The sequence below is a fragment of the Rhinolophus ferrumequinum genome, chromosome 23 (assembly GCF_004115265.2).
Source record: "Rhinolophus ferrumequinum isolate MPI-CBG mRhiFer1 chromosome 23, mRhiFer1_v1.p, whole genome shotgun sequence".
Lineage (NCBI taxonomy): Eukaryota > Metazoa > Chordata > Mammalia > Chiroptera > Rhinolophidae > Rhinolophus > Rhinolophus ferrumequinum.
Window position 1 is genome coordinate 12952994 of NC_046306.1, and position 25516 is coordinate 12978509.

Consider the following 25516-nt stretch of genomic DNA (forward strand, 5'->3'; position numbering starts at 1 on the left):
CATTTCTAACCAGTTTCTAGGCGATTCTGATGCCTCTGGTCTGGGGACCCGATTTTGAGAAATACTAAGGTTAGGATTGGAAAATCATTGTGAACCGGGCAACCACTCCCGTTTGTCAACTACCTATTTACTTTTCTAACCCCCATTAAATCCATTTTTAACAAACAAGATATATTATTTCACTCATTCAATAACAACTGAGCCTGGTTCTGTCCTGGGTACTATTCTAGGTCCTGGGAATCCATCAGTGAACAAAACAGACACAAGTCCCGGCGCTTGTGGAGTCTGGCAACAAATAATGAATATTATAAGTAATTTATGCAGTGTGTTAAAAGGTGATGTGTGCTATGTGCATCATTGAAAGAGGGCGGCCGGGTTGGGTTCTCAGTGAAATGGTGACTTGTGAGTCAAACTTGAAAGCGATCAAAGGGATTAGCCACGGGGATCTCTGAGGCAAGATGGTTCCAGGCAGAGGGAAGGGCCTGTGCAAAGGTCCTGAGGTGGGTGCATGTCTGGTGTGTTTGAGGAACGGCAAGAAGGCCAAGGAGGTTGGAGCAGCATGAGCAAGGGGGAGCGTAACTGAGGGTGAGGGCAGAGAGGTGACTGGGGCAGACAGTGGGGGCCTTGTAGTTGTAGGTTGTACGGAGGCCTTTCGCTTCTCTCGGAATTAAAAAGAGTGGTATGATCTGGCTTGGTTTTAACAGGATCCTTCCGGCTCACCCTGTAAGGAGCAAGAGTGGAAGCCAGGAGAGCAGGAAGAGGCCACTGTAGTTATCTGCGCAGAGAGGATGGCCCGGCCAGGGGACAGCAGTGAGGATGGGCGGGGTGATAAGAGTTGGTGCACGGACACACACACATACTTGCTATTTCTGTCACTAAACTGGCTCGGTCAATCTGATTACCTCTGTTCAGGTGACTCAAATTCTTGACCTGAACTCTTTTCTCTATATCCAGACCTGACCCATTTTTGATCTCCTGTTGCCTACGGCCACACTGTCCTGGGTGACTACCGCTTCCTCGAACTCAAAACATCGAGGACATTCCCTCCCATCTGCCACCTATGGGGCTCACCCCCCCCATTCTCCCCATCCTCCAGCAGAAAACCCAGGTACATGTTTGGTGTCTCATTTCCCCTGCTCGTCACATCCATCTTTCAAACAAGATCTCACACGCTGCTGATTCTCCCCTCCGTTCCTTCTTGCCCACACCCACAGCTTCTCCTCCAGGCCCTGGCATCTTTCCCCCAAACACTGTAGCGACTGTGGACAGTATAGCCTGATACCCAGGAGCATGGGCTCTGGAGACGGACTCTCTGGTTTGAATCCTGGTTTTGCCTGCTTTGAACTGTGTAAACTTGGGCTATTTCCTTAACTTCTTTATACCTCAGTTTTTCTGTCTGTGAAATGGGCCTGCTTATACTACTTCAAAGGGTTATCATGAGGGTCAAGTGAGTCATTGCATAGAAGATGTTTGCAACAGAACCTGGGATGTGTTTAGAACTCAATAAATGTTAGCTCTTTTTATTACTCATGCAATTAGTCTTTATCGAGCATCTATGATGTATAGAGACCTCCATTATTCTGGGAGATAATTTGATCCAGGAGGAAGATCACAGGCCCCAACCCAGCAATTCTACTCCAAGATATATATATCCAATGGAAATGTTTACCAATATCCAGCAGAAGACATGCACTAAAATGTTCATTAGGCCCTATTCAAAATAGCCCCAAACTGAAAACTGCCCAAATGCCCCATGGAGAGTAGAATGGATAACCAAAATGTGGTATATTCACACAGTGGAATGTTATACGGCGGCAAGAATGCGCTATTGTGACTTGCAGCAAAGCAGTTGCAACATACAGATGTAATGAGAATGGCTGGGCTGGTACTTTTGGCTGTGAGTGTCAGTGGGGGTAGACTGATTTTTACCTGGGGACCTTTGCCCCCAGTACTACCTCCTCTTCTCCACAAGAGAAGAATCCCAGCCCTTGCCTTCATTTCTCATCACGCTCTGACTTACAGAGAGCCACGGAAGTAGGATGACAATAATAGCTGATATTTAAGGCAAACAGAGGAATTATTCACCTAATATTCGCGATACCACTTTGTGGTGGGTACTCATTCAACGCAGTGATCCTATAGGGTGGGCACTTCTATTTATGCCCATTTTACAGGTGAAAAAACTAAAGTACGAAGAGGTCAAGTCAAGATAATGATAGCTAGCATTTTTACTTCAATCACATACGATGCTCAGCCACCCTCAGTGTTGAGTACTGCCACTATCCCCATTTTAGAGAAGAGGAAACTGAGGCACAAAGTAGTTAAGTACCCTGTGTAGATTCACACTAGGAAACAGCAGAGCCAGGACATGGCAGGTTGGCCAAGCCCACTCTTCACAGATCTGCTCACAGCCACTTAGTAGTGAAGTCACGGGCCGGCAGTCAACCTGGTCCAGAGTCCAACACCACAATCCTAGGGTAACTCAGTAATCGCTCTGAGCCTCAGTTTACCCATCTCTAAAATGGAAATAGCAATAGCACTTTTTAGGGATGTCCCAAGAGCGATATGCAATTATGTGGGTAAAGCTCTGGGCAGAGAGGGCCCCCCCACCTGGAGGACTTGTTCAAAGCAGGTACATTGTCTTCATTCTCGTCTCCCTATTTCTTAGGATATTATCAGAATTTTTCCTGGCTACGTGTTCAGAGTTTATGTGTTCAGGGCCAGGCCCACAGAAACTTTCAGACTGTGAGATCATAAACCCAGTCTTAAGAGTCGAACTCGGCTTGGACTAAAATCCCACCCTTAGCTACAAACTAGCTTTCAGGCAGATCACATTTCCATGCTATTTCCTCATCTGTGAACTAGAGTTAGTTATAGTTTATGAAGATTAAATGGCTCAAACGCTGCCTGTGGTTCTCAAACTGGGGCTCCTAGAGGCGGTGGTACCTGAGTGATGGGTCATTTACAGCCTTGTAGGCTGGAATCTCCATTGCTCTCAGGGCTCCCTGCCCTCCCCGGGATCTGCTTTGTGTCTCTGAGCACTCGATTCACAGGCTCCCTCCCCTTCCACCTTCCCAGTAGGTTTGACCCATGGGAGGCCCTGCTGGAAACTGGGGGACAGGAGAGAGCAGAAGCCAGGGTCTGTCTCCCCATCTCTCTCTGCTTTTTGTAAGGTTTATAGGGCTGTATCTCTGCAGAGACGCCTGCTCCCAGCAGATGGCGCTGCTGTGTGGTTTCATCTTCCACTGACTGGTTCCAGCTACAGGGCTCTGCTCCCTCTCCTCCCCTCCACCCCATGGCTGGTATTGAACAAAAAAGCCATCCATTAAAGAGTACCTACTGTGTGATTCTATTTACGTGAAGTTCAAGAACAGGCAACACTCATCTATGGTGATAGAAATCAGAAGAGTGGATGCCTTCAGGAGATGGAAGGGATGACCGGGAAGGGACCAGAGGAAACTTTCAGGGATGATGGAAATGTTTTATACCTTGATTGAGGTGTTGGTTACATAGGTGTGTATACTGTAAAAGACTCATGCAGCCATATGCTTAAGACCTGTGTGTTTAACTGTATGTTTTCTAATTTCCTGGTTGGATCCTGATGAAAACACAGTTTTTATTTTTAAACAAACACGAGTAGATCACAGAGGAGGATATCAAATTTATAAGTAGGTTAAAAAAACAACACAATAAAACATGAGACTTCAAACAGAATTTCACCCTTGGATTGGTTTATTTCAGGCCATGTTCCCCAGTCCCCAGAGGACATTCTGTTCTCCTTTTCTTGAGTCAAAAATATTGCAAAGCACTGGTCTATAGAAAGTGTGTAGCTCAGTGCCTGGTATATTGCAAGTGCTCAAGAAAGGTTAATTCTTACTGATGTAGGTTGGGTTTAATGGATCACTCCAAGGCCTGTTTTCTGACTTTCTTCAAGACAGTGTGATTTCATCTTGTGATTTTCCACAAAGCATTCAGCCCCTGAATTCTTCCCGGGATGGGGAGTCTTTTTCTCAGACAGCACAAGCCTGACACAAAGTTCATGCATAAGCACATGTTCAGGGATGCTTTCACGTCACTCCAGGAAAGGATGCAGGAGACGCAGAACATCTGTGCCCCTCTTCCCCACACCCCCAGAGAAACAGCCTATCCAGCCCAGCACCTGCCTGAGCCTACTGGTTAAGGAGAGATAGTGGCCCCACCTCCAGAAAGCTAACCCACGCACATGTTTGATAAAGGCTGTGTGGAGGTTGGGAATGGACCAGAAGACCCTAGCAACCTGGCCAGCCTCTGAGGCTGGGAGTTAGAGGAAGGGGGACTAGGGCATACATCCCCGCTGTATCTCAGGGTCCAGACAGACCAGGAGGCATGTGACCTTCTTGTCCTCCAGGGCCCACATAGAGGACCTGAGCTGGATTGTTGCCTATAGCCAGGGTTGCCTGCTGGGGAGGGTGGGCACTGAGTCTCCACCCCGAGCTCCGCTCTAAAAGGCACTGTTTAGTGGGCCGTGGACCCTGGCGGGTGGGCAGGGCCCAGGCAGGCACAGACGGCGCTGGGTCTCCAGTCGGCAGAAGTAATTCTGGTTGGACACGCGGCTGGCCACGCCCAGCCCACAGGTGGTTGAGCAGGGTCCCCAGGCTGTGCTCCATTCTGGGCAGAGGACCGCGGGGGGTGGGAGAGCGACGAGGCCAGAAGACTGGGGTCCTGGGGGAAAGAAAGAGAGGTCAACACTGTGAGGTCAGGGCTTGGCAACCAAACCAGCCTAGTGGCTTGTGGTGCAACCTTATCAAGTTGCTTAAATCTCTTTGGACCTCAGGTTCTTCCTACGAAAATTCCCTAATAATCGATTGTTAGGATTGAATAAAATAATGGAGGTGAAGTACTTAGCACAGTGCTTGGTACTTGTGAGCCCCTCTTAAATGATGGTTATTAGGCAACTATGATGGTGCTGACCGTGACAGTCCCCCAGTAATTGGTGAGTTTCTCATTTCTGTATCCTCCACAACGTCTGACAGGAGGGAGGCTGTGGCCTGTGGGTAGTGCCTCATCCTGGCGACGACAACACTAGTGATTCAGAGGCCATGCCCGGAACAACATGGCGGGTTCACCAGGGCCTAGTTTTTCCTCCTCTCCAAGTCTTATTCTTCTCTGTTAATATTTTGATGTCCTTCCTTCTGGACCTTTATACTAGTGGGTCTCAGCCAAGGACAGTTTTGTCCTCTAGGAATCACTTTGTAATGTCTGAAGACATTTTTGGTTGTCACAATTGGGAGAGGTGGTTACTGGGACCTAGTGAGTAGAGGTCAGAGATTCTCCTAAACATTCTACAGCGCCAGGATACCCCTCCGCAAAACAAAGAATTACCTGGTCCAAATGTCACTGGTGCCGAGGTGGAGAAACCCTGTGTTACACACACATGTGTGCACCATGTGTGATGTATATGTGTGCATCTACTTGCAGATATACACATATGAGGGCTGACAAGTTCGTGAACTTGTTGCAGCAATGTTGCTAACCTTTTTTGGTAACAGAGGGATTATTCATTATGAATTTGTACCAAGTGGACAAACAGCTAACCAAGTTTACTATTTGGAAGTGCTGAAAAGGCTGCGTGAAAAAGTTAGACGACCTGAACTTTTCGCCAACAATTCATGGCTCTTGCATCACGACAATGCACCAGCTCACACGGCACTGTCTGTGAGGGAATTTTTACCCAGTAAACAAATAACTGCATTGGAACACCCTCCCTACTTACCTGATCTGGCCCCCAATGACTTCTTTCTTTACCCAAAGATAAAGGAAATATTGAAAGGAAGACATTTTGAGGACATTCATGACATCAAAGGTAATACAACGACAGCTCTGATGGCTATTCCAGTAAAAGAGTTCCAACATTGCTTTAAAGGATGGACTAGGTGCTGGCATTGGTGCATAGCTTCCCAAGGGGAGTACTTCAAAGGTGACCATAGTGATATTCAGCAATGAGGTATGTGGCACTTTTTCTAGGATGAGTTCGCGATCTTAATTGTCTGACCTTGTATGCTCACACCTCATGGAGATCAAGTTACATATATGGTGTCCTATCCTGCATTTTTATATGTAAGGTGAACTCATTGGCAGTCTATGGATTTAAACGATGTGTCACGTTCCATCATAACAGTTACCGCTAATGGAGTGCTGTGTGCAGGTACTGTCATAACTGCTTTACTTGTAGTTACTCATCCAGTGCTCACAACAAGGTACATGCTCTTATTCCCATTTTACAGTTGGAGAAACTGAGACACAGAGAAGTTAAGCAACTGTCTCAGAGTCACACAGCTAGGGGGTGGAAGAATTGGGTGTAGACCCACCACTGCCTCTCCCGTGGCACCGACATCTATGGAAACGGCGCCCTCTTTTCAGTAGCCTTTTTTTTTTTGAAAAAAAATCACATTCATATAATAATTTTTAAATCCCTGGCAACATAACAACCACATAGTCTCTAAAACTGAAGAATTTATAGCAGGAGGTAACTGTCTTCCACCTCTGCCCACCCCTGTGCCCATGTCCCAGAGACAACTACCTTGACACTTCCAGTTTTGAATTCTTCTTTTTATAAGACTGAATAATAATATTATATAATATTTAAATTATGTTGTATAACTATATTATTAATATGTATCACTGTTAGTATAATAATAGTATATATTATGATAGTATACCTCCGCTAAGAAATGTGAGAGTTTGGTTCAAGTATCCTAACCTGCCTTTCCCTTCCCCATTCTGCCATCAATTTTTACTTTTAATTGTTTATGATTGAAAATGATACACTTACATCACTGCTTCTTGTTTTCTCAGTTTTAAAGAGGCCTTGTGACTCCCCACTCTGCTTTCCTGGGTGTCTCCTCAGCCACCGCACTGCCTAGTTTCTGTCAGTGAAACCTTTGCTTTGATGTGGCCAGGTGTCCTGGCCCCGGAGAGGCCCCGCCCCCTGGCCTGGGCCAGCCCTGCACTCACCGTGGGCTGGGAGGGGCTGGACCCCCAGTCCCCCTGCTCTGTCGCACACCCACTCGGGGCAGCACTTGCCGGGGACCTCTACCCTCCTGGGGTAAGGGCAGTCCCAGCTGGGCAGCCGGACATCCTCGCTGCACAGTGGCACACAGGTGAAGCCCCCGTCCTCACAGCGACAGTGAATCCTGCAGTGGGGCTGGAAGGTCTCCCCGTTCCGGTACTGGCGGCCGTTCACCTCACAGCTCCCATCATCCTCTCCCCCTGTGGAGGAGAAACAGGACCCCATCGGTGAGCCCCAACTTTTCCCTGGGCAAGGTTATTCCGGCCACATCCTCCATATGGCCCTCTGTGCAGCGCTGGCCCAGATCCCACTGGGGAGGCAGTGCCCTTACAGCCTCTGAGCATTGCCAAGGGGCTTGGTGCCTTAATACGACCCCGCCCCCGCCCCCGCCCCCCCTCCCCCCATGGCCAGCCTGCCCTGGCGCCTGCAGAAAGACAGCGTGGCCCACTGTGTCCTGGCACAGGGTTTGCGTGAAGACTGGCCTGGGTTGAGCCCCTTTATTAGCTATGGACCTTGGCCAAGTGATTTCACTTCTTGCTTCAGTTTCCTCACCTGCAAAATGGGTGATAATGGTACTGATTTCACAGGGTTGTTGTATAGACTAAATGAAACGATATATGTAATGAGTAACACCTAAAGGAGACAGCCAATAGATCCTAGCTGCTCTGTTGTTGTTGTTATTAGTATAATTATTATGTTAGTAATGGGTAACTATGATATATACACTGAGATTTCGTGCAACAGACTTGCACTGTCCATCTGCTGTGTTGTAGGCATCACTGCCAGGTCGGGGCTTAACTTGCTGGCTGTGTGACTTTAGGTCAGTTACTGAACTTCTCTGAGTCGCCTTAGCAATAGCAATGATGAAAACAATAATCTCTACTTTTAGTTCCATGACATAATATGTACCTAGTATCTAGCACAGTGCTAGGCATATAGTAGCTGCTCAGGAAACAGTCTTTGAATGAAACTCTCCAGATATGGGCGCTATTACCACTTCCTCCACAGGCACGAACTGCTTGAGGACTGGGGCTAAGGGTGTTCATCCTGGCGTCCCCTGTGCTGGCTCATAACATGAATGGGACACACCCATGTCCTTTGAATGAATGCCTGGCACAAGGCCCAGCACATAAGAGGCACTTATGAAATAGCGTGACTCCTTCTAATTCCAGAGATCTAGATTGTGCCCCTCCTGTGTGCCAACCACTGTGCTCCCAAACAGGAGTAAGCCACAGTCCTTGCCTGGAGGGACTCAGGGCCCGTGGGGGAGACAGATATGAAAGTCTTCATCTCCAAGGCAACAAAGAGCCCTGGAGAAGTGCATGTAAGCTGCTCAGGAAGTGCAGAGAAAGGAGCAATCAGGAGGGCTTTCTGGAGATACGAGGGGCAGTTCAGCTGGGTCGTTGGCAAGCAGGTTTTCCCAGGTCATCAGAGAAGGACTTCAGATGGGTCTATGCACATGCAGGGATTTTGGAACCACATGGACTTGGGTTCAAACCTCAGTTCCCCCCTTGTGAGCTGTGGGACTTGGGGAAATTACTTCACCTCTCTGAGCTGTGGTACCCTGCTCACAGGGCCATCAGAGGATTAAACAAGCTAGTGCACTTAAAGCATTTTGTCCCCAGCCTGGAACACAGCAGATGCTCAATAAATGGGAGTGGGTGATGTTTCGCCCTCTGGGGAGGATGGGATCCGTGTCAGCTCTCTCTCCTTGCTCCTTCCAGGCCGCTGCACTTTGGCTTCAAATCCTGGCCTTTTGGCCTGGACCTTGTGGCCCCTGGTTTCCTAGAAACTGCAGGGGCAGTGGCACCTGAATCCTCACCCCCAGCCTGGCCAAGCCCGGGTCTCCCAGCCCTACTCCTGGTGCCACAGCTCTGGGTGTCCTGATCGCTGGGATGACCTGGTAAACAGAGGGATGGTTTAGGAATGTCATCTGGAGGAGGCGATAATTTTAGCAAGGTTTCCTGGCACCTCTCCTGCGTCCTCCAGCTCAGAGCTGGCTGGGGTTGGGGTGCCGGGAATGACTCCTAGGCAGCCAGTCCCCACCCCTGGTACATGTACATGGTCCCAAACAGCATGAGGCACCTCCAGACTTACTCACTCTTAGATTCCCCCTCCCCACCCATCCACCCATCCATACACACAAACAGCTGCCCTGTCCCCACTCTTCCTTCCAGGCCCTCTCCAGTGCCCTCTTGTCCAGCAACCTCCCCAAAATAACTTCAGAGCACAGTTTTGTCATCTGGTGATTTCTGTGTCCTTCTTCCCTTCTGAGAGTCCTTTGCAGGAGAAGGAACAACGGGTGTGTGTGTGTGTGTTTTGTCTTCAGCCACTTACACACTGTGTAACCTTAGGCAAGTGACATAACCGCTCTGAGCCCCAGTTCCCTCACAAAATAGGGATATTATATTAGGACCTACCTCATTACTAAGGCTAGCATGAAATCATGCATGTAAAGGGCTTGCTCACAGTGCATGCTCGATAAATGGTGCCTGTTACTGCTAGCCCCAGTAGAACTCTTGTTATTCATCCATTAATTCATTCATTCAACAATTATTTATTGAGTGTCATATCTTGGGGATGAGGGTGCTACTGGCATCTAGTGGGTAGAGACCAGGGACACTGCTAAATGTCCTACCAAGCGCAGGACAACCCTGGCAACAAGAATTATAGGGTCCCAAATATCCCTAGAGCAATGCTGAGAACCCCTAAAAGAAAGCATCAGGGGCACTGAGGCCTAAAAGAGTAGTGACAGATGTAAGATGCTCGACGTCACTAGTAAATGCAAACACAGAATTCAAACTGTGGTCCAAGGGCTCCCAATCCAGGAGGAAGACAGACAGACTGTTGCTTTAGAGCCTGTTGGACCAGGTCCCAAGCTGTGTGACATTAAGCATGCCAGTTAATATCTATGAGCTTCAGTTTTCTCATCTATAAAGTGGGTCTGAAAGTACTTACCTTATATGATTATTGTGAGCATTGTGTAGTAAGTGCTTAGCACAGTGCCTGACACATATTATGCCCTGAATAAGGAGCTGCACTTTTATTTTCCCAGAAGTGTTGTGAGCATCCTGAGGAGGGGATGATGACGTCTGCTTAGAAGAATCCAGGAGGGCTTCTTGGGGGAGGAGAGGTTTGAGCTTGGTTTTGCAAGCTGGCTGTGATTTGGGCAGGTAGGAATGGGGGACTGCTGTTCAGATGATGGGCATGGTCTGAGCAGAGACAAGAGGGGACAAGTAGGGTGTGGGCCTGGGAAACCTTGGGTCATCAGGTTTGGCTGGAATGGATAATGTTCTTGAAGTAAGGGTGAAAGGGGGTAGAGAGAGAAGGGCTTCTCTTCAATTCAGAACACAATGACCTTGAACCCCCACCCCCACCCCAACCATACCCCCATCAGTCCCGCAAACCTGCTTACAGAGGCACACGGCCCCCCGGCCACCAGGGCCTGCCCCCAGCTGGCAGACCAGGCCCTGGTTGGGGTCACAGACGTGGAGATGGTCGCAGGACTCCCCAAGCCGCCGTGCACATACCCGGCAGCAGTTGCAGCCGTCCAGCACCAGGGGCACCCCCAGGGGGCATCGGGGTGGTGGCCAAGGGCAGGCACACGGTGTTGGGCACAGCTGGGCACACACCTGCAGAGACAGAGACCTCGCTCAGCCGTGGTCATTCACAGTGGGTAGTGAGACCCTCACAATTGGCCACCTCTCTGTCAGGCTGGGCAGTGTGGGGTCCATACATTGGTCCCAGAGTCTCCCAGACCTGGCCTTGAACCCTGGTGGTCCCTTGACACTGCCTAAGAGGTGGCATGGCACTGTGGTCATAAGCACAGACTCTGGACTAGAGTTCCAGTCCTCACTCTTCCCCTTATTAGCTGAGTGACCTTAGGCAAGTTGCTTAAGCTCTCTGAGCCTCAGTTTCCTCATCTGTAAAAGGGAGGTAATAATAGTATCTAACTCAGAGGATTGTTTTGGGGAGTATGTGAAACGATGCCTGTCAAACACTTAGCTGTAAATACTTGATTCATTTAGTTATGACGGTCTTCACTGTGAATTACAACAAAGGGCTCTAGGAGCTTAGAAAGGCAAAAGCAGCAAGACGAAGGATTAAAACCATAGGGTCCTGGACACTTTCCAGCAGGTAGACTGTAGACACTTATCTTGAGGGCTGAATAAATCAAATGGTATCGTGGATGTTTTTGCTCTTTGGAGCAATCCAAAAGCTCTCTCTGGATGAGCACTGAGTCAACCAGGAAACTTGGTACAATACTGACCCTAGGCCTCCTCTGGGACTTACCAAATCAGAAGTTCTAGAGACGGGGCCCTGGAATCTGTATTTTTAACAGGTTGTCCAGGGGCTTCTGACACACAGTCAGGTCTTTGGCACCTCTGCTTGAGGCTAACCCCCTCCCCCTGCCATGCACAGATGGGGAAACTGAGCTCCAGAGAGGGGAAGGGATTTGCCAAAAGTCACAGTGTATTAGCTGCAGTTCTGGGCACCTGCTTCCCCATTGAGTACCCAGGGTCCTGGGGTGGAGGTTGACTTCTCCTGTAATAGGGGCAAGTCTGAACCAGGGACCCCCAATCAGGACAGAGTCAAAGTATCAACTCAAGTGTCCTGACTGGCCCTTCCCACTCAGGACAGAGAAACAACCAAACTAGAAACCAGATGCCATGGGCTCCCCATACGTCCAGCTGAAGTTGGGGACTAAGAGGTAGTCATAATTCAAGATGTCCCCAGGGACCCTGTCTATGGGGACCAAGGGACAAAACTTTAGTAGGATCCTTGGGGGACTGGAGGGTTTTATCTAGAGGACAGAAGACTTGCAGTTTAGGAAAATGAAATCCATGACCTCATATCTCCTGTGTGGCCCCCAAAGCAGGCAAGGAACCATTTGCCCTAATCCCCACCTTGTCCCATCCTTCGGACCCCCCCCCCCCAAAGTCCTGCAAACCTTTCAGTGGCCTGCAGTTCCCACCATGGCCACCAGGGGCCGCCGCAAACTGGCTGGCCGGCTTCTGGTGGGGGTCTTGGCGCAGGAGGCTCCCACAGGACTCCCCTCTAAGACAGCACTGGTGATAGATGCAGATGTGCAGCTGTGTGCCTGGGGCCTGACAAGGGAGCGAGCTCCTGTCTCTGCAGGGATTTCAGGCAGGGCCCTGGGTGATGCCGAAGACATTCTAGAGAAGATGGCCTGGCCTAGCCTTGCCCCTCAGTGTGGTCTGGACCTGGAGCAGCAACGTCACCTGGAAGCTTGCTAGAAATGCAGCATCTAGGGCCCTTCTTTATGACTAGAAGTCTGCATTTCAGTAAATCCCGAGGTGACGCACAAGGAATTGATCTGCGAAGCAATCAGCTGGCGGGACTCTTGAGGTCCCTTCGAAGCCAGGGCCTCCGCTTCCTTGGTTAGTGGGAAGTGAGGGACGCTGACCAGAACTGACTCTTGGGTCCCTCCCACCTGAAAGCAGGTGTGCCAGGACAGAGGCCTTCTGCTTTGCACCTGGGTCCCTACGCTGGGCTCTCTCTGCAGGGTCAGCTTTGCAGGGGCTGGATCTGCAGGTCCTCATACCCAGCAATGGCTACTAATGATATCGATGCCTATGGCTGACTTTTACCATGGGTGTACCATGTGCTGAGAGCTTTAGCATGTTGTCTAATTGAACCTTCCGATGTGAGGTACTGCCACTGTGCCCATTGCAAACATGAGAAAACTAAAGCCCAAAGCAATGGCGTAATGTCTCCAGTCAGAGGTAGAGCCAGGATCGGAATCCAGGTTCCTGGGAATCCCAAGCTCTTAATTACCATGCCTGCCTCTTGTTCTCCAGAGGCTCTGACACCAGCTTAGCCTCTGCCTCAATTTACCCCTTTGGAATAATGACAAGTCAGGGAGGGTATTTCACCATAGCCACGGAGAGCTATGCCCTCTCTGGTCTCCCTCTGTCTCCACACCCATCCTAAGCACCCCATTCCTGTGTTCACTTTGCCCCATCACACACTCGGTTTCCCCAGGCCCTTGCTGTGGTCACCGGGGGCAAGGTGTTGTGGTCAGAGCCCTGGACGTGGGATCTTCTGGGCAGAGTTGAAATCTAAGTTCTGCCACTGACTGGCGTTGTGACTTTGAGCATTTCACATAACTGCTCCGTGGGGAGGGAGCTTCTGTAAAATGGGATGGATGTGTTTCCAGGTCTCTGCCACTGGCCACTGTCCACAGCCCAAGAGCCCACCTGCCTGGAGGACTTGGCATTCTCTCTCTGAGGATTGTGGTGGTTTTCCACGTTCATGGTGACTGAGTCCCCGTGTTCTGTTCAGGATGCTGCCTGGCTCCCTGGGACCCAGGAAGAGTGGCGGGATGCACAGCGAGTAGAGGACAGTTTCATTTTGGTCTTTAATCCTGGGCCCCAAACCTCAACTCCTCTGCTCCAGGTACCCCAGGCACCACCTTGGCAACATGGCCTGGCCTGGCCATCCCCTTTGGGAGAACAAATAGCAGGACTGGGAGGCCAGCAGGGTTCCCCATACCACTGCTCGGGACCAGGAGAGAAGCTCCTGTCTGTGCTCCTCAAAGGAGCATGAAGATACAGTGAGATCATGGCTGGGGGCAGGGCCAATCGCCATGGCACCGGGAGCTCAGCATTTGCTGAGGGGATGACAGGGCCCAGCAACTGTGGCCATGGTCCAGGGTGGAGGTAGACAGGCACAGACTGAAGTCCCTACTCCCACCCCTACACACACCCCGGCCTATCCCAGGTTTCACCCCGTCTATTGCTCTGATGTCTCTTTGCTGTGTGTCTTTAGGCAAGTTACTCACCCCCTCTGAGCCTTGCTTAACTGAAAACGGGATAATATTTCCTTAGAGCGTTGTTAGGCATGTTAGGCAAGGTAGACATTCCAAAAGCCCTTTGAAAAATATCCCATAAGAGAATGTCATTATTTCATGGAGGTGTCTCCCTGTCCCCACCAGCCAGGGTCAGCAGGTCACTCACTGCCTGAGAACCCAACAGCATTAATGCCCTTGCTGAGTGAACTTTCCAGTCAGTTAGACCCCAACATCCATTCAAATCCTGGCTCATCGTTAGGCAAAGCAGATCATGCCTTGAGTCTCATTTATAGAGGGGCTTTGTAGAGGGGCTGTGAGGATAGGTAAGAATCGTAAAAGTCCTCTTTTGAACTTTTGCCAGGTCAGGTCCTGTGCTAAGCTTTTTAGGTGCATTATCATAAACGATCTTCACAAAGGCCTCATGAACATTGTACCCATTCAACTGAGGGAGCCGCCGAGGCTCGGAGAGAAGGGACTTGCCTGAAGTCACAGAGCAGAGCTGGTCAGAGGCAGCTGTCTGGGTACCAGGGAGGGGTAGCCTGGCTGTGCCCAACACGGGAGGACCTGCAGGCATCCTTCCAGGGCTTCTTGGCAGTGATTTCGCACCTCCCCCCCACACCAAGGAAGCCAGCAGTATGTTTTGGGGCCCAGGGCCCCCTTACCTTTGAGAGGAGGCAGAGGAAGGAGAAGGCCAGGAGGTGGGTCTGTGGTGTGCCTCTCATGTCACTGTGTCCCCCACGGAGCCAGCTTTGAGCCTGGAGGCAGGACCTGTAAGTCTTTATGTTCCGGCGGCTGTGAGGTCACTCCCAGGCAAACACACACACATACACACACACACACACACACAGGTCTTTGCATTCCTTGCTCCTTTCCCTATCCTTACCCTTCCACTGATGAGCCCATTTACCTGAAGACGAGACTGGAGAGGCCACCAAAAGGGTGGCTACGTGTGTGTGTGTGTGTGTGTGTGTGTGTGTGTTTGTGTGAAAGCCAGAGCCAGTGTCAGCACCAAGAGCCTGTGACAGGCTGGCAAGGGCCTCCGTAGCTCCTCCCAGTCCAAGAGGGCCTTACCAAGCCACTGCTGTCGCTGCTGCAGCCCTGCCCAGACCCCCTGCCTGACCCCAAGGGGCTGTGGATCCAGGAAGTGCTGGGCAGACACCCCCTTAGCAGAGCTGACCCAAGTCTTCCTAATCCCCGTGGCCCAGTCTCTGGGCAGCTTTGGAGGGCCTGCGGTTTCTGGCAGGAGGATTGGCAGCCTCCCGGAGGTGGGTGTGACCCAAAGCAAAACTTCCCTGGCGGCCTGTTTGCTTTTGGCAGTGAGGGGCCTCCCCAGGGCCTGCTTTCCGGGCTCTGGCAGGCGGCTGCGGTGAATGAGCCCATGCAGGCTGGACCTATTGCATGCCGGTGCTTGCTGGGCACTACGAGATAACCTGGAAGAACCAAATCCATTTCATGTAAGTCAGACATCTCTGAGGGCCCCTCTGCAGGGACTGGATACCCAACACAACTTTGGGACAAAGCCCAGAGTGGGAGACAACCGTGAGAAAACAGGTGGAATTTCTGGTCATACCGAGGAGAGGGTCCTTGTTGAGACGGAAGGTGAGGGACAGCTTTCTGAAGGAGGTGTCTTTTCAGACAGCCAAGGACATCGGGGATTAGAGAGGGCAGAACGTTCCAGGCAGGGGGAATAGCAGTACAAACGCCTAGAGGTGGGAGAGAGCAGGATAGCATTGCCTATTCCAGGAGACGAAGGTGCCTGGTATGACTGGAGCTAAGTGTGAGGAGGAGAGTGGTCTTGTATGTGGGGAGTAAGATACCCACATTTATTCTACCAGTATTTTGGGGACATCTACAAGGTTCCAGCCACTGAAGGGTGGAGGGTGTAAAGACATGAACTTTGCTGTAGACTTTGGCAAAAATAATAGAGGTAGTGTCAGGGGTGTGTGAGGAAGGCTCTGGCCCCAGAATCTCCACTGGTGAGGGAGTTGGACAGCAGAGGGTTCCAGAATGGGTGGCTGGTCCGGAAGAAGAGTGACTTGATATAGGAGTCAGACTGAGGGATTTTTCCGCAGGGGAAGGAGACAACGGGGATGGAAATTGAAAGTGAAAATTCCGGATTTGACCCTTATGGTTGGGGGAAGTGGCTGTGGTTAGGGGTGGTGTGTCCAGCGACTTGGAAGGAAGGAGGGCTACAGTGACTGATTGATAAATGCTTCTGTTTTAAGTCAGAAGCATGCCTAAGGTATTTGATACCCAGAATAGATCATTTTGGAACACCCCCACCTTCCTTCGTACACCAACATTATTTTCAGCCAGGAACATGAGTTGAAACAAGTAGATTTCTGGTGTGTACTAAAATTGGCACCCACCAAACAACATCATTACCCTTCACGGTTCACTCTGTTTCACTGTTTTAAATTTTAAACACAGATCCGAGCTCCACGTAGTCACAGAATGACAGCATGGAAATACCTGTGTCTTTGTCTTCACCTTCACCCTCAGTCATTTGCATCTACTATGTATTGAGATGCACAAATCACGTAACACCTCGGAGCTGGAGACAGGAACTGACGTGAAGCAAGTGCCAAAGACTCTAAACTGTTAGGAACTGACTCTGTCAGGAACGCGTGTTCCTGAGTTCATGTATGCATAGGGGGTCGGGGGCGGGGGCAATTGTAACCCTAAAAATTCTCCACATTTACTTCCATGTAGAATATGCTTATTAAAGGATAAGAATTAAAATGTACTTATTCAAAGCTTACATGCATTTTAATAAAATTCAACACTTACTGCATCAATTGTTTAGAAGTTAGACCAAAAAAAAAAAAAAAGATATTTTAGGGGACAGAATACTTTACGACTGACATTATTGATATTTGTCAGTGCACGGTGATAACAGAAACCAGACTGGCTTCACCTCGATTTCAGTCTCTCTTTAAATTCTCTATGGACAATGTGCCCCTCTTACTGCCTGCGCTCAGGGAAAACCTTGTAGGACCACTGTTTTTAACAGCCATGAAAGTGATTAGGTGGTAAGTATCCAGTGGGAGCCAGCCCTGTGCCAAGTACTTTTTATAAAAAGTGGTGTTTCCAATTCTCAGTCATCTCAATCAGGAAGATGAAATTCAGAGAGGCCAAGGTACTTGCCTAGAGTCACACAACTGGAAAACAGAGCCAGATTTTCCGCGCAGGTCCGTATGACTCCAAAACTTACGTTGTGGTTTTTGATGTTGTCATTTATTTTGCTACCGCTGAGAGAGTCTCTGGGGCATTATTTTTTAAATTGAGGGGGTCACATATATACAGAGAAGTGCTTAACGTGCACTAGTATTAAGTGTACGGCTTGATAACTCGTCACATAGGTGCACATCCATGTAACCACACCCAGATCCAGGGACATTTCTGGAAGATTCCTCAGGCCCCTTCCAAGACGATGCCCTCTGCTGCCCAGCTGCTCATTCTTCTGACCGCTGTCACCATTGATTCATTTGTCCTGGGAGGAGCAGTTTTGATCCACTTCTCTCTCTGAGGTGAGAAGGAAGACTAGAGAGAAAGGAGGTGTGAGAAGGAGGAGGAGAAAGGCACACTGATCAAAGCAACACCAGTGACAGAGGAGGAGACCCTCCCCTGACAGTGCAGAGGTGAGGCAGGCTGTGCTCGCTGAGGGGAGGACAGGAGGCAGGGCCAGCACAGCCCAGGGAGGCAACAGGACATGAGCGGATGGACGGACGTGTTGCCACCCGCCTGGAGGGGCCCCTCTGAGTCAGCGCATGGAGTTTTGCTTTGTTCTCTCTAGTAACTGAGGATGGGAGCGTGTGGACAGTGGGAGGCCCTGGGGCCCGGCCAGCTCAGGGAACACAAGGGCTGGCATCAGGGGTGTTTGGTGATGGAAGTGTGAGTGATGAACCTTCCACACACATTTCGAAGTGTTGAAGGACCGCAGCAGGAACTGCCACTTGACTGACCGTGTGTTCTTCAGGCCTTAAACTGCCAAGGGGCATGTGACAGTCCAGGGAACCCATGAGTCTTTTGGCTGCTGCTACGGCCCCCCAAATAAGACCCCAGAATGAGCATGCCTGCCCTTAAACTCAGGCTTCTGAGTCAAAAGGTCCCGGCTTCCAATCCTGTCTTCCCCACACACTTGCAGCTCTGGGACTAAGGTGCAGTAAAAAGGGCACCTAGGAAGCAAAATGTAAGGAGCCGTCACTCTCGGGTGCTAACCTTGCACTTGCACGACCCCAAGAGTGAGGGCCTCCTTAAGGTCGGGGTGCTCAGGGTACAGAATGAGTTCGTGGTAGGAACTCAATAAATATTGATTGACTGACTAAATGACAATTTCCTATTCTTCATTGGAGGTACATGAAACTATGCTGAGGTCGCAAATAAACCCCCAGATCTCAGTGGCTTAACCCAACGAAGGTTTCTTTTTGCTCGCAAATGGCCCAGTGACGTTGGGCAGGTCTTCTCCACCTTGGAGCGGTGCCCTCTGGCTCTTCCCTCCCCAGATGTCTGCTCTGAGGTATCCGCATGGTCATCAGGTTGCTTGTTTAAGATGAAGAATCTCAGACCCCATCCCAGAATCAGGATCTGCATTTGAATAAGACCCTCAAATGATTTCTATACACATTACGGTTTGTGAATCAGTGTTCTAGACCAGTGATCTCCAAGGTCACCTTGGAGAAAAGAGGTGGAGAAGGCACACTGGCCCTTCGCTGCCTCAGATCAGAAGTGATGGTTATCACTTCTGCTCATATTTTATTGGCCAGAACTAGTCACATGACCCCAACTTAACTGCAAGGGAGGCTGGGAAATGTGATCTTTCTGTGAGTGCGCAGGAAGAGGAACCAGAGTGATGGACATATGACATCCTCTTTGCTACAAGTATCTTGGGATCTGGGACACATGCTTTTGCTTCTCTGGCCCTCAGTTCCTCTGTCTTATTTGTTTGTTGTTTGGAGGTGGCCTACGTGTTCTTTCAGACCTGAGTCGCCTAACACTTTAAGATCTAGGAAATGCATCTGAAGAGTGAAACTCACGACACGCATCTAGATCAGGGCACAGCATATACACGCCATGAAAAAATGCCTGCAGCTGAAAGATGAAGCCAGTTCCAGCTGTTCAGTTTGTCACCTCCCTTCACGCATTCTTCCTCCATGTTCTGTAAAAAGCTACACCACTTCCAAGCCCTGTGTGAGACCCTGGAGGTATCCACTGCTGGGGAGCTCCCAGGGATGGCATTAGGTGATGGGGACAGAAAACCCCAAAACAGAACCCGCCCCAAGCAGGGCTGGTAGTGAGCAGGGTCAGTATTCCCCTGGCTGGACATACCCCTGGGAGAGGGCACACCAGTACAGTGGGAATATCTAGAATCAGTCAGATGAAAATCTCAGCTCTGCCACTGATTTGCTTCGTGGTTGTGTGTAAGTTCCCTCACCACTCTGGGCCTCAGTTTGGAAATTGGGATCTGTGGCAGAGCCGGATAGATACCCAGTCTAATATCCTTTCTCTGTAACCAAACTCCGATTTTATTTGGGGTAGCAACGCCCTCAGCTTTGCAGCTAGGCATGGCCATGTGACCAGGCTCCAGCAACGAGACATAAGCAGCAGTGTTGTGTGCAAATTCTGGGAAGCTTCCTAAAAAGGAAGGGCTTTCCTTTTGTCCCATCTCCACCACGCCTCACTTCCTCCTGCTTCCAGGCAATAATGCATATGTGATGGTGAGATTTGACAGCTATCAGGACCATGAGGGGACTGTGAGAGTGGACCTCATAGGTGGAGGAGGAAAGAGGAGACATACAGGAGGAGACTGGGTTCCTAATGGCACCTGGAACTACCATGTGGACCCTGGACTCCACCTATAGATTTCGTTCACGTGATTAAAAGGAAATAGTGTACATATGCGAGGTCGGACCAGTAGGTTCGCAAACTCATCCTAGAAAAAGTGCCGCAGGCCTCACTGCTGAGTATCACTCCGGGCACCTTCCAAGTGCTCCTTTCGGGAAGCTCTGCACCAACGCTAGCTCCTAGTCCACCCTGCAAAGCAGTGTTGGAACTCTTTTTCTGGAATGGTCATCAGAGATGTCATCATATTATCCTTAATGTCCTGAATGTCATCAAAATGTCTTCCTTTCAATATTTTCTGTATCTTTGGGTGAAGAAAGAAGTCATTGGGGGCCAGATCAGATGAGTAGGGAGGGTGTTCCAATACAGTGATTTGTTTACTGGCTAAAAACTCCCTCACAGACAGTGCCGTGTGAGCTGGTACATTGTTGTGATGCAGGAGCCATGACTTGTTGGCGAAAATTTCAGGTTGTCTAACTTTTTCACACAGCCTTTTCAGCACTTCCAAATAGTAAACTTGGTTAACTGTTTGTCCATTTGGTACAAATTCATAATGAATAATCCCTCTGATGTCAAAAAAGGTTACTAAAATCATTGCAACAAGTTCACCAACTTAATTGTCAGACCTCATATTGTGAGAATATTAATATGTTATAATATCTATTGTTCTATCTAGATACATTAGGTTGGTGCAAAAGTAATTGCGGTTTAAAAAATCAATTGCAAAAACCGCAATTACTTTTGCACTGACCTGACAATATGTATGTGTATACCCTCTTGTTTAAGCCCCCATTATTTTGAGTTTTTCTGGTTAGTTATTGCTGGTGTAAAAATGTTATTGATTTTTGTTGTTGATTATGTATCTGGAAACCTCGTGGTCTTCTCTTATGTGTTCGAATACTTTGTCAGCTTATCTGGTAGTTTTTCAAGATAGATGATCACGCTGTCTAGAAACAATGACAGCCTTATCTCTTCCGTGCCAATCCTTGCATCTCTCATTTTCTTTCCTTGTAGCTTTAGTTGGGCTTTCTGGGGCTATCTATTAAGCAATAGCATGCTAACGGGCATTCTTGCCTTATTCCTAACCCTGACATGTGTATAAAGTTTCTCCACTAGGAACAACATTTTCTGTAGGGTTTTTATCTTAAAATTTCAACCCAATTAAGGAACTTTCCTTATGTTCCTAGTTTGTTCAGGATTTTCTTTTGAATTAAAGTTTATTGGGGTGACAATTGTGTTCAGGATTTTTAAAAAATCATAAATACCTAACAGTCTTAGCAAGAGCTTTTTCAGTTGACATAACCGTTGGGTTTTTGTCTTTCCTTTGATCCAATGATGCAGTGAATTACACGGGTGGATTTTCTCATGTTGATGCATTTCTGAGATAAACCTTTCCTGATGGTGAGGTATGATCTGTATTTTAACACATTGCTCCGTTCACTTGGCTAATGTTTTGTTTAGTGTTTTTCCATCTTCTGTTCATACGACAGGCTTATAATTTCCTTTTATTATATTGTCTTATCCAGGTTTTGCAATCAAGATGACACTTGTCTCATAAAATAAACTAGGCTGGCTTCTTTGTTTCTTTTTGAGCTACAGGCATTAACTCTTTCTTAAAACTTCAGCAGAACTCACCTGAAAGATAATCCCGGTCTGATTTTGGGGGGTAAGAAGGCTTAACTACCATTTCTGTTTCTGTAATACTGATTTGGACATGGAACTATTTAAATTGTCTATTTCTTCATGGGCCAATCTTTTGGCATTTTATAACTTTCTAGAAATTTATCCATTTTTCCTAAGCTTTCAAATGTATAAGCACATAACAGTTCACAATAGTTTTAAAATTACTTTGAATCCCTGTTAAGTCAATATCATTCTCCTTTTTACTCCATATTTTATTGTACTTATTTGCATCATTTATCTTTTGTCATGATCAATCTTATCAGGAGTCTGTCTCATATTAATTAGGGTCTAGAAGCAGCATTTGGTTCTGTTATTCTTACACATTCTTCTTGTGTCCTTTAGCTCATTGATTTGTTCTTAGAAGGTTTTCTTTTATGACAAGCTGAACCTTAGTTTGGCCCTTACGATCCTGAATTATTCCACGTCTTCAGGAAGATGGACCTCCATCAGGATGGTCCACAGTAGGGGCCCAGTGAATGGACCCAGTGAATGCCCGGATCTAGGCGCCTGCCCTCTAAGCAAGGCTCCATCTCTTCAAGACTGGCTGCCTCCACTCTGCCTTGCCTACGGCCATGTGGGGAGGGGCTAATGGAGGAATTGCTGCTGGCTGCCTGCTCAGCTCGCCTGCAATTAGTCAGCCCCCCCACCCCCCAGGAGCCTCAGTCTGGGCAGGAGTTCAAAGGTCTGTTCCTGGCCCTGTGATCCAGGTGCCATGGTGAGCTTCCCTTCCCACCCCAGGACAGCTGTGGGGCTTGAACATTTTAACACTTGGCTTTCATCTGAGCTGGCCAAGTTCTGCATGCAGGGACCTACATGGTCCCGACCAAGGCGGGGGGAGGAGTGGAATGTGGAGGTCTCAGCACATGCATGTGACCGACTCTGTACATGGCTGCACATACCCGCATGAGCTGGGGTTCCTGGCAATGAAGGGATCCTCTTTTGCTGGGTAAGGGGCTTAGCATAGGGGCTGTGCCAACGGTGCAGTTGTTGAGGCATAGATAGGCCTACTGGGGAGCTGGAGGAGGTCGTAATGGGACATGGAAAAGATTCCGAAATTTGTGTGAGGGTTTATTTACAGACCTAGTGTGGTAGGGAAAAGGCACTGAACCTGGCATATGTTAGGTGCTAGATACATAGTTCTTGCATGGATGAATGAATGAATGAATGAATGAATTGGGTGACCGAGCTCTCGTCCCAGCTTTATTGATGTACATTCTTAGACAAATTCTGTGGCCTTGCTTGGCCTCAGTTTCCTCATCTGTAAAATGTGAGAGGGATGGATATCATATTTTCTAGGGCTTCTTGGCTCTAGGAGTCTATGTTTCTCTGCCTGGAAGCATTTCTGGAGTCACAGCTCTGATCCAGAGGGAAGCATGGAGAGAGGGCCCTCAGGAATGCAGAGTTCCAGAATATCAGAGGCAGAGGTGGCTCCTATAGCCTCTCTGATGTCTGACTAATTACCAGAATTCAAGAGACCTCATTGAGTTGGAATCAGTTGGTCAAAAGGGACCAGATGCCTGGGCAGAGTTGGCTTTGCTCTTAGCCAGACATCCCTTGGAGGAGACAGATAACAGGTTAGATTACTGCCTCCCTAGCCAAGAGCCTCTCATCAGTCAGGATATCCAGTCTGTACAGACTTACCTCTCACTGTCTGAGTCCTTACAGATGCCATTATCTAATTCATCCATCCATGTGTCTATCAATCCATCTGTCCATCCCTTGACCCATGTGTTTGTCCATTTATCCATTCATCTATTGATCTCCCTATTCATCCATTTGACCATCCATCCATCCATCCATCCATCCATCCATCCATCCATCCATCCATCTGTATATCCATGCATCCATGCATTCCTTCAACAAACACTGAATGTAGTGGGCCAGGCGCTACTATGAAATAAAGAGTAAAAAATGAGCTCACAGTGAGCTCACAGACTAGAAGAAAAGATAGAGACAAGCAAAGAGATGATTACAGCACAGGAAATGGTAAGTACTAGGTACCGAGGGCAATGAGAGAAGAGGACCTGACCCAGCCTGGGAGGTGGGAGATGAGGCTTTAGAAGTCTTATTGGAGGAGGTGATATCTGAGTTGAGTCTTGAAGCGAGAGTAGGAGTCATCCAGGCGAAAAGACAATTAAAACTAAAACAGAGGGACAGAAAGAAGAAAGTCCCAGAGACAGCAGAAGAGAAGGAGCTGTGAATAGCTGAGTCTGGATGAAGGCTGGAGAGCTATCGGTAGGATGTGGGGTGAGATGAGACTGGAGGCCTGGCCTGTGTTGATTGGGGAGGACATTTGTGGCTGGGGGGGGAGTAGGGGCTGAGGTCTGGGGACATCCAGGGACTACGTGGAGATGTAGGAAAGCGCTGGCTCAAGCATCAGAATGCCAGGTTCCTTCTTCCCCTCGACCCCTGTGTGACCTTAGGCAAGTCGTCTCACCTAACTGGGCCTCAGTTCCCCCACTGTGACCCGCCAGTGTTGACCTCTGTGGCCTCTTAGGATGCTTCCACCTATGAGGGAGTCCCTGAGTCACTTGTGGTCACCAAAACCAAAACCCACGTGAACATCTGGCCTGGCTCTAGGAAGGAGTTAACTGTTTCCAGTCCCCGTGTGATGGGAGTGGTCACCGGTTAGGGTGACCTTGCTTAGGGGCCGCCTTCGTGGGGCTCCCAGTCATGGGATGGCAGGCAGCATGAGAAGGAGTGAGTCACCGTCTAGTCATCAGTTTCGGCCCTAGGGTCCCCAGGCGGCAGGAGGGGAGCCCCATTCCCAGCTCCTTGCTGTCTCACAGCACCCCTCTCAAAACAGACCCTTGTTTAGAAAAAACAATCCCGTACAAAATTCTACTATTGAAAAAGGCCCAAGGAAAATTGTTTGGGATAAGGCCCTCCTGAGCAGCCCCTCCCTGTCTAAGAGTCCACATGCCCTCACCCCTCAGGAGGAGAAATCGAGACCCAGAGGCTTAAGGGACTGACCTGAGGTCACACAGCATGTTGACTCACTCGTCTCCTTTCCTGAGCTCTGACACTGCCCTTCCCTAGGTGTCCTTCATCGTCTCCTTCTCTCTGAAGGGCCTCCCTTCCCCTAGAGGAAGTGGCTGTCCAGTGACAGCTCCCCTCTGCGTGGACACACCACAGCTTCTCGGTGGCACCATAGGAGACAGGGGCTAGAGCTGTGCTCTGCCCCAGGCAAGACCCAGCAGGTTTTGCCTCCACCTCTGGGCCTGTATCTCCCTCGCTCTACAATGGGAAGGCTGGTGAGAGACTAGAAATACCGAATGTTCATGGAGGGCTTAGTAGTTAATCCTCACAGCATCCCGAAGGGATGTGTCGTTATTATCCTCGTTTCACAGATGGGGACATTGAGGTACCAAGAAATCAAATAGCTTGCCCAAGGTCACATAAGCAGTAAGAGGCAAAGCTGAGATTTGAACCCAGGCAGCTGGCCCCTGAGTCCCTGCTCTAACCGTGCTATATTGCCTCTTAAAAGATGGCCAGGAAACACCTTTCAATTTCTACTATCTGGGATTCAGACAGTAAAATAAAAGTGGTTCCAAGGAAAGGGTGTGACTCAGTCACATCCTGGCTCTGTCATTTGCTGTGTGACCTTGGGAGAGTCACTACACCTCCCTGGGCTTCAGTTTCCAAAAGGGTGGTTATGAGAATTAAAGGGCTGGGGCCTCGTTGCATTCAGGAGGTGGTACACTCACCATGATTAATATTCCTCGGTCTCCCTGCACGGTCCCTTGCCGCCTCCCTCTTTGGGGGAGGAAGATGGCCACAGCTGAGACTTTTCCCCTTCCGTCTCCAAGCTGCCTGGCTCTGCCTCCAGGAGAAGTTGTTCCCTTATCCCCCAACCTCTCAGAAATGACTGACAGGGTAGGTTCCAGCTACACCCTCCCTCTGGGCTCAGAGCCTGAGACATGACCCTTTAGAGGCCAGTTTACTCTCAGATACCCAAGTAGGCATATGGCTGCCCAGGCTGCAGTGAGGGGCATCTAGACCAGCTTTCAGGAGCTCAAGTGGGGGCAAGTGGGACAGGGAGGCCCCAGCGACCCATCTCACCAGCCCCACGGGCCCCAGAGAAAACACTTTATTACTGGAATCCCAGCCAGGCAGAGGGGGTGGAAGTG

The 25516-nt window shown here is 49.2% G+C and overlaps 1 protein-coding gene and 1 long non-coding RNA gene across 6 annotated transcripts in view; one reads left to right on the plus strand and one right to left on the minus strand.

The window, feature by feature from the left end:
- Positions 1-3714: 3714 nt before the first annotated feature.
- CCN5 (cellular communication network factor 5) lies at positions 3715-25223 on the minus strand. 5 transcript variants are annotated; one of them, XM_033094330.1, is made up of 5 exons: positions 25094-25223; positions 14525-14617; positions 10464-10680; positions 6994-7248; positions 3715-4701 (listed from the first exon to the last, which is right to left on the minus strand). In XM_033094330.1, the coding sequence occupies exons 1-5, from the start codon at positions 25094-25096 to the stop codon at positions 4481-4483; spliced, it is 789 nt and encodes a 262-aa protein (XP_032950221.1). In that variant the 5' UTR covers positions 25097-25223; the 3' UTR covers positions 3715-4480. The 5 variants fall into 5 exon arrangements, with proteins under 5 accessions (XP_032950221.1, XP_032950220.1, XP_032950224.1 ...); XM_033094329.1 differs by having other exon boundaries at positions 14525-14638; positions 25094-25191; XM_033094333.1 differs by lacking the exon at positions 25094-25223 and adding an exon at positions 14934-15064.
- LOC117015679 (uncharacterized) overlaps positions 15191-25516 on the plus strand; it is a 43457-nt gene continuing 33131 nt past the window's right edge. The window contains exon 1 of the long non-coding RNA XR_004421772.1: positions 15191-15316. This is a non-coding gene — a long non-coding RNA (uncharacterized LOC117015679). The remainder of the gene's footprint in view (positions 15317-25516) is intronic.

Coding starts and splice junctions, on each gene's coding strand:
- CCN5 (XM_033094329.1), bottom strand. Junction 7,249..10,463: donor CCGGGGGGCCGTGTGCCTCT/GTAAGCAGGTTT, acceptor TCTCCTCCACAG/GGGGAGAGGATGATGGGAGC. Junction 4,702..6,993: donor CCAGCCCCTCCCAGCCCACG/GTGAGTGCAGGG, acceptor TCTTTCCCCCAG/GACCCCAGTCTTCTGGCCTC.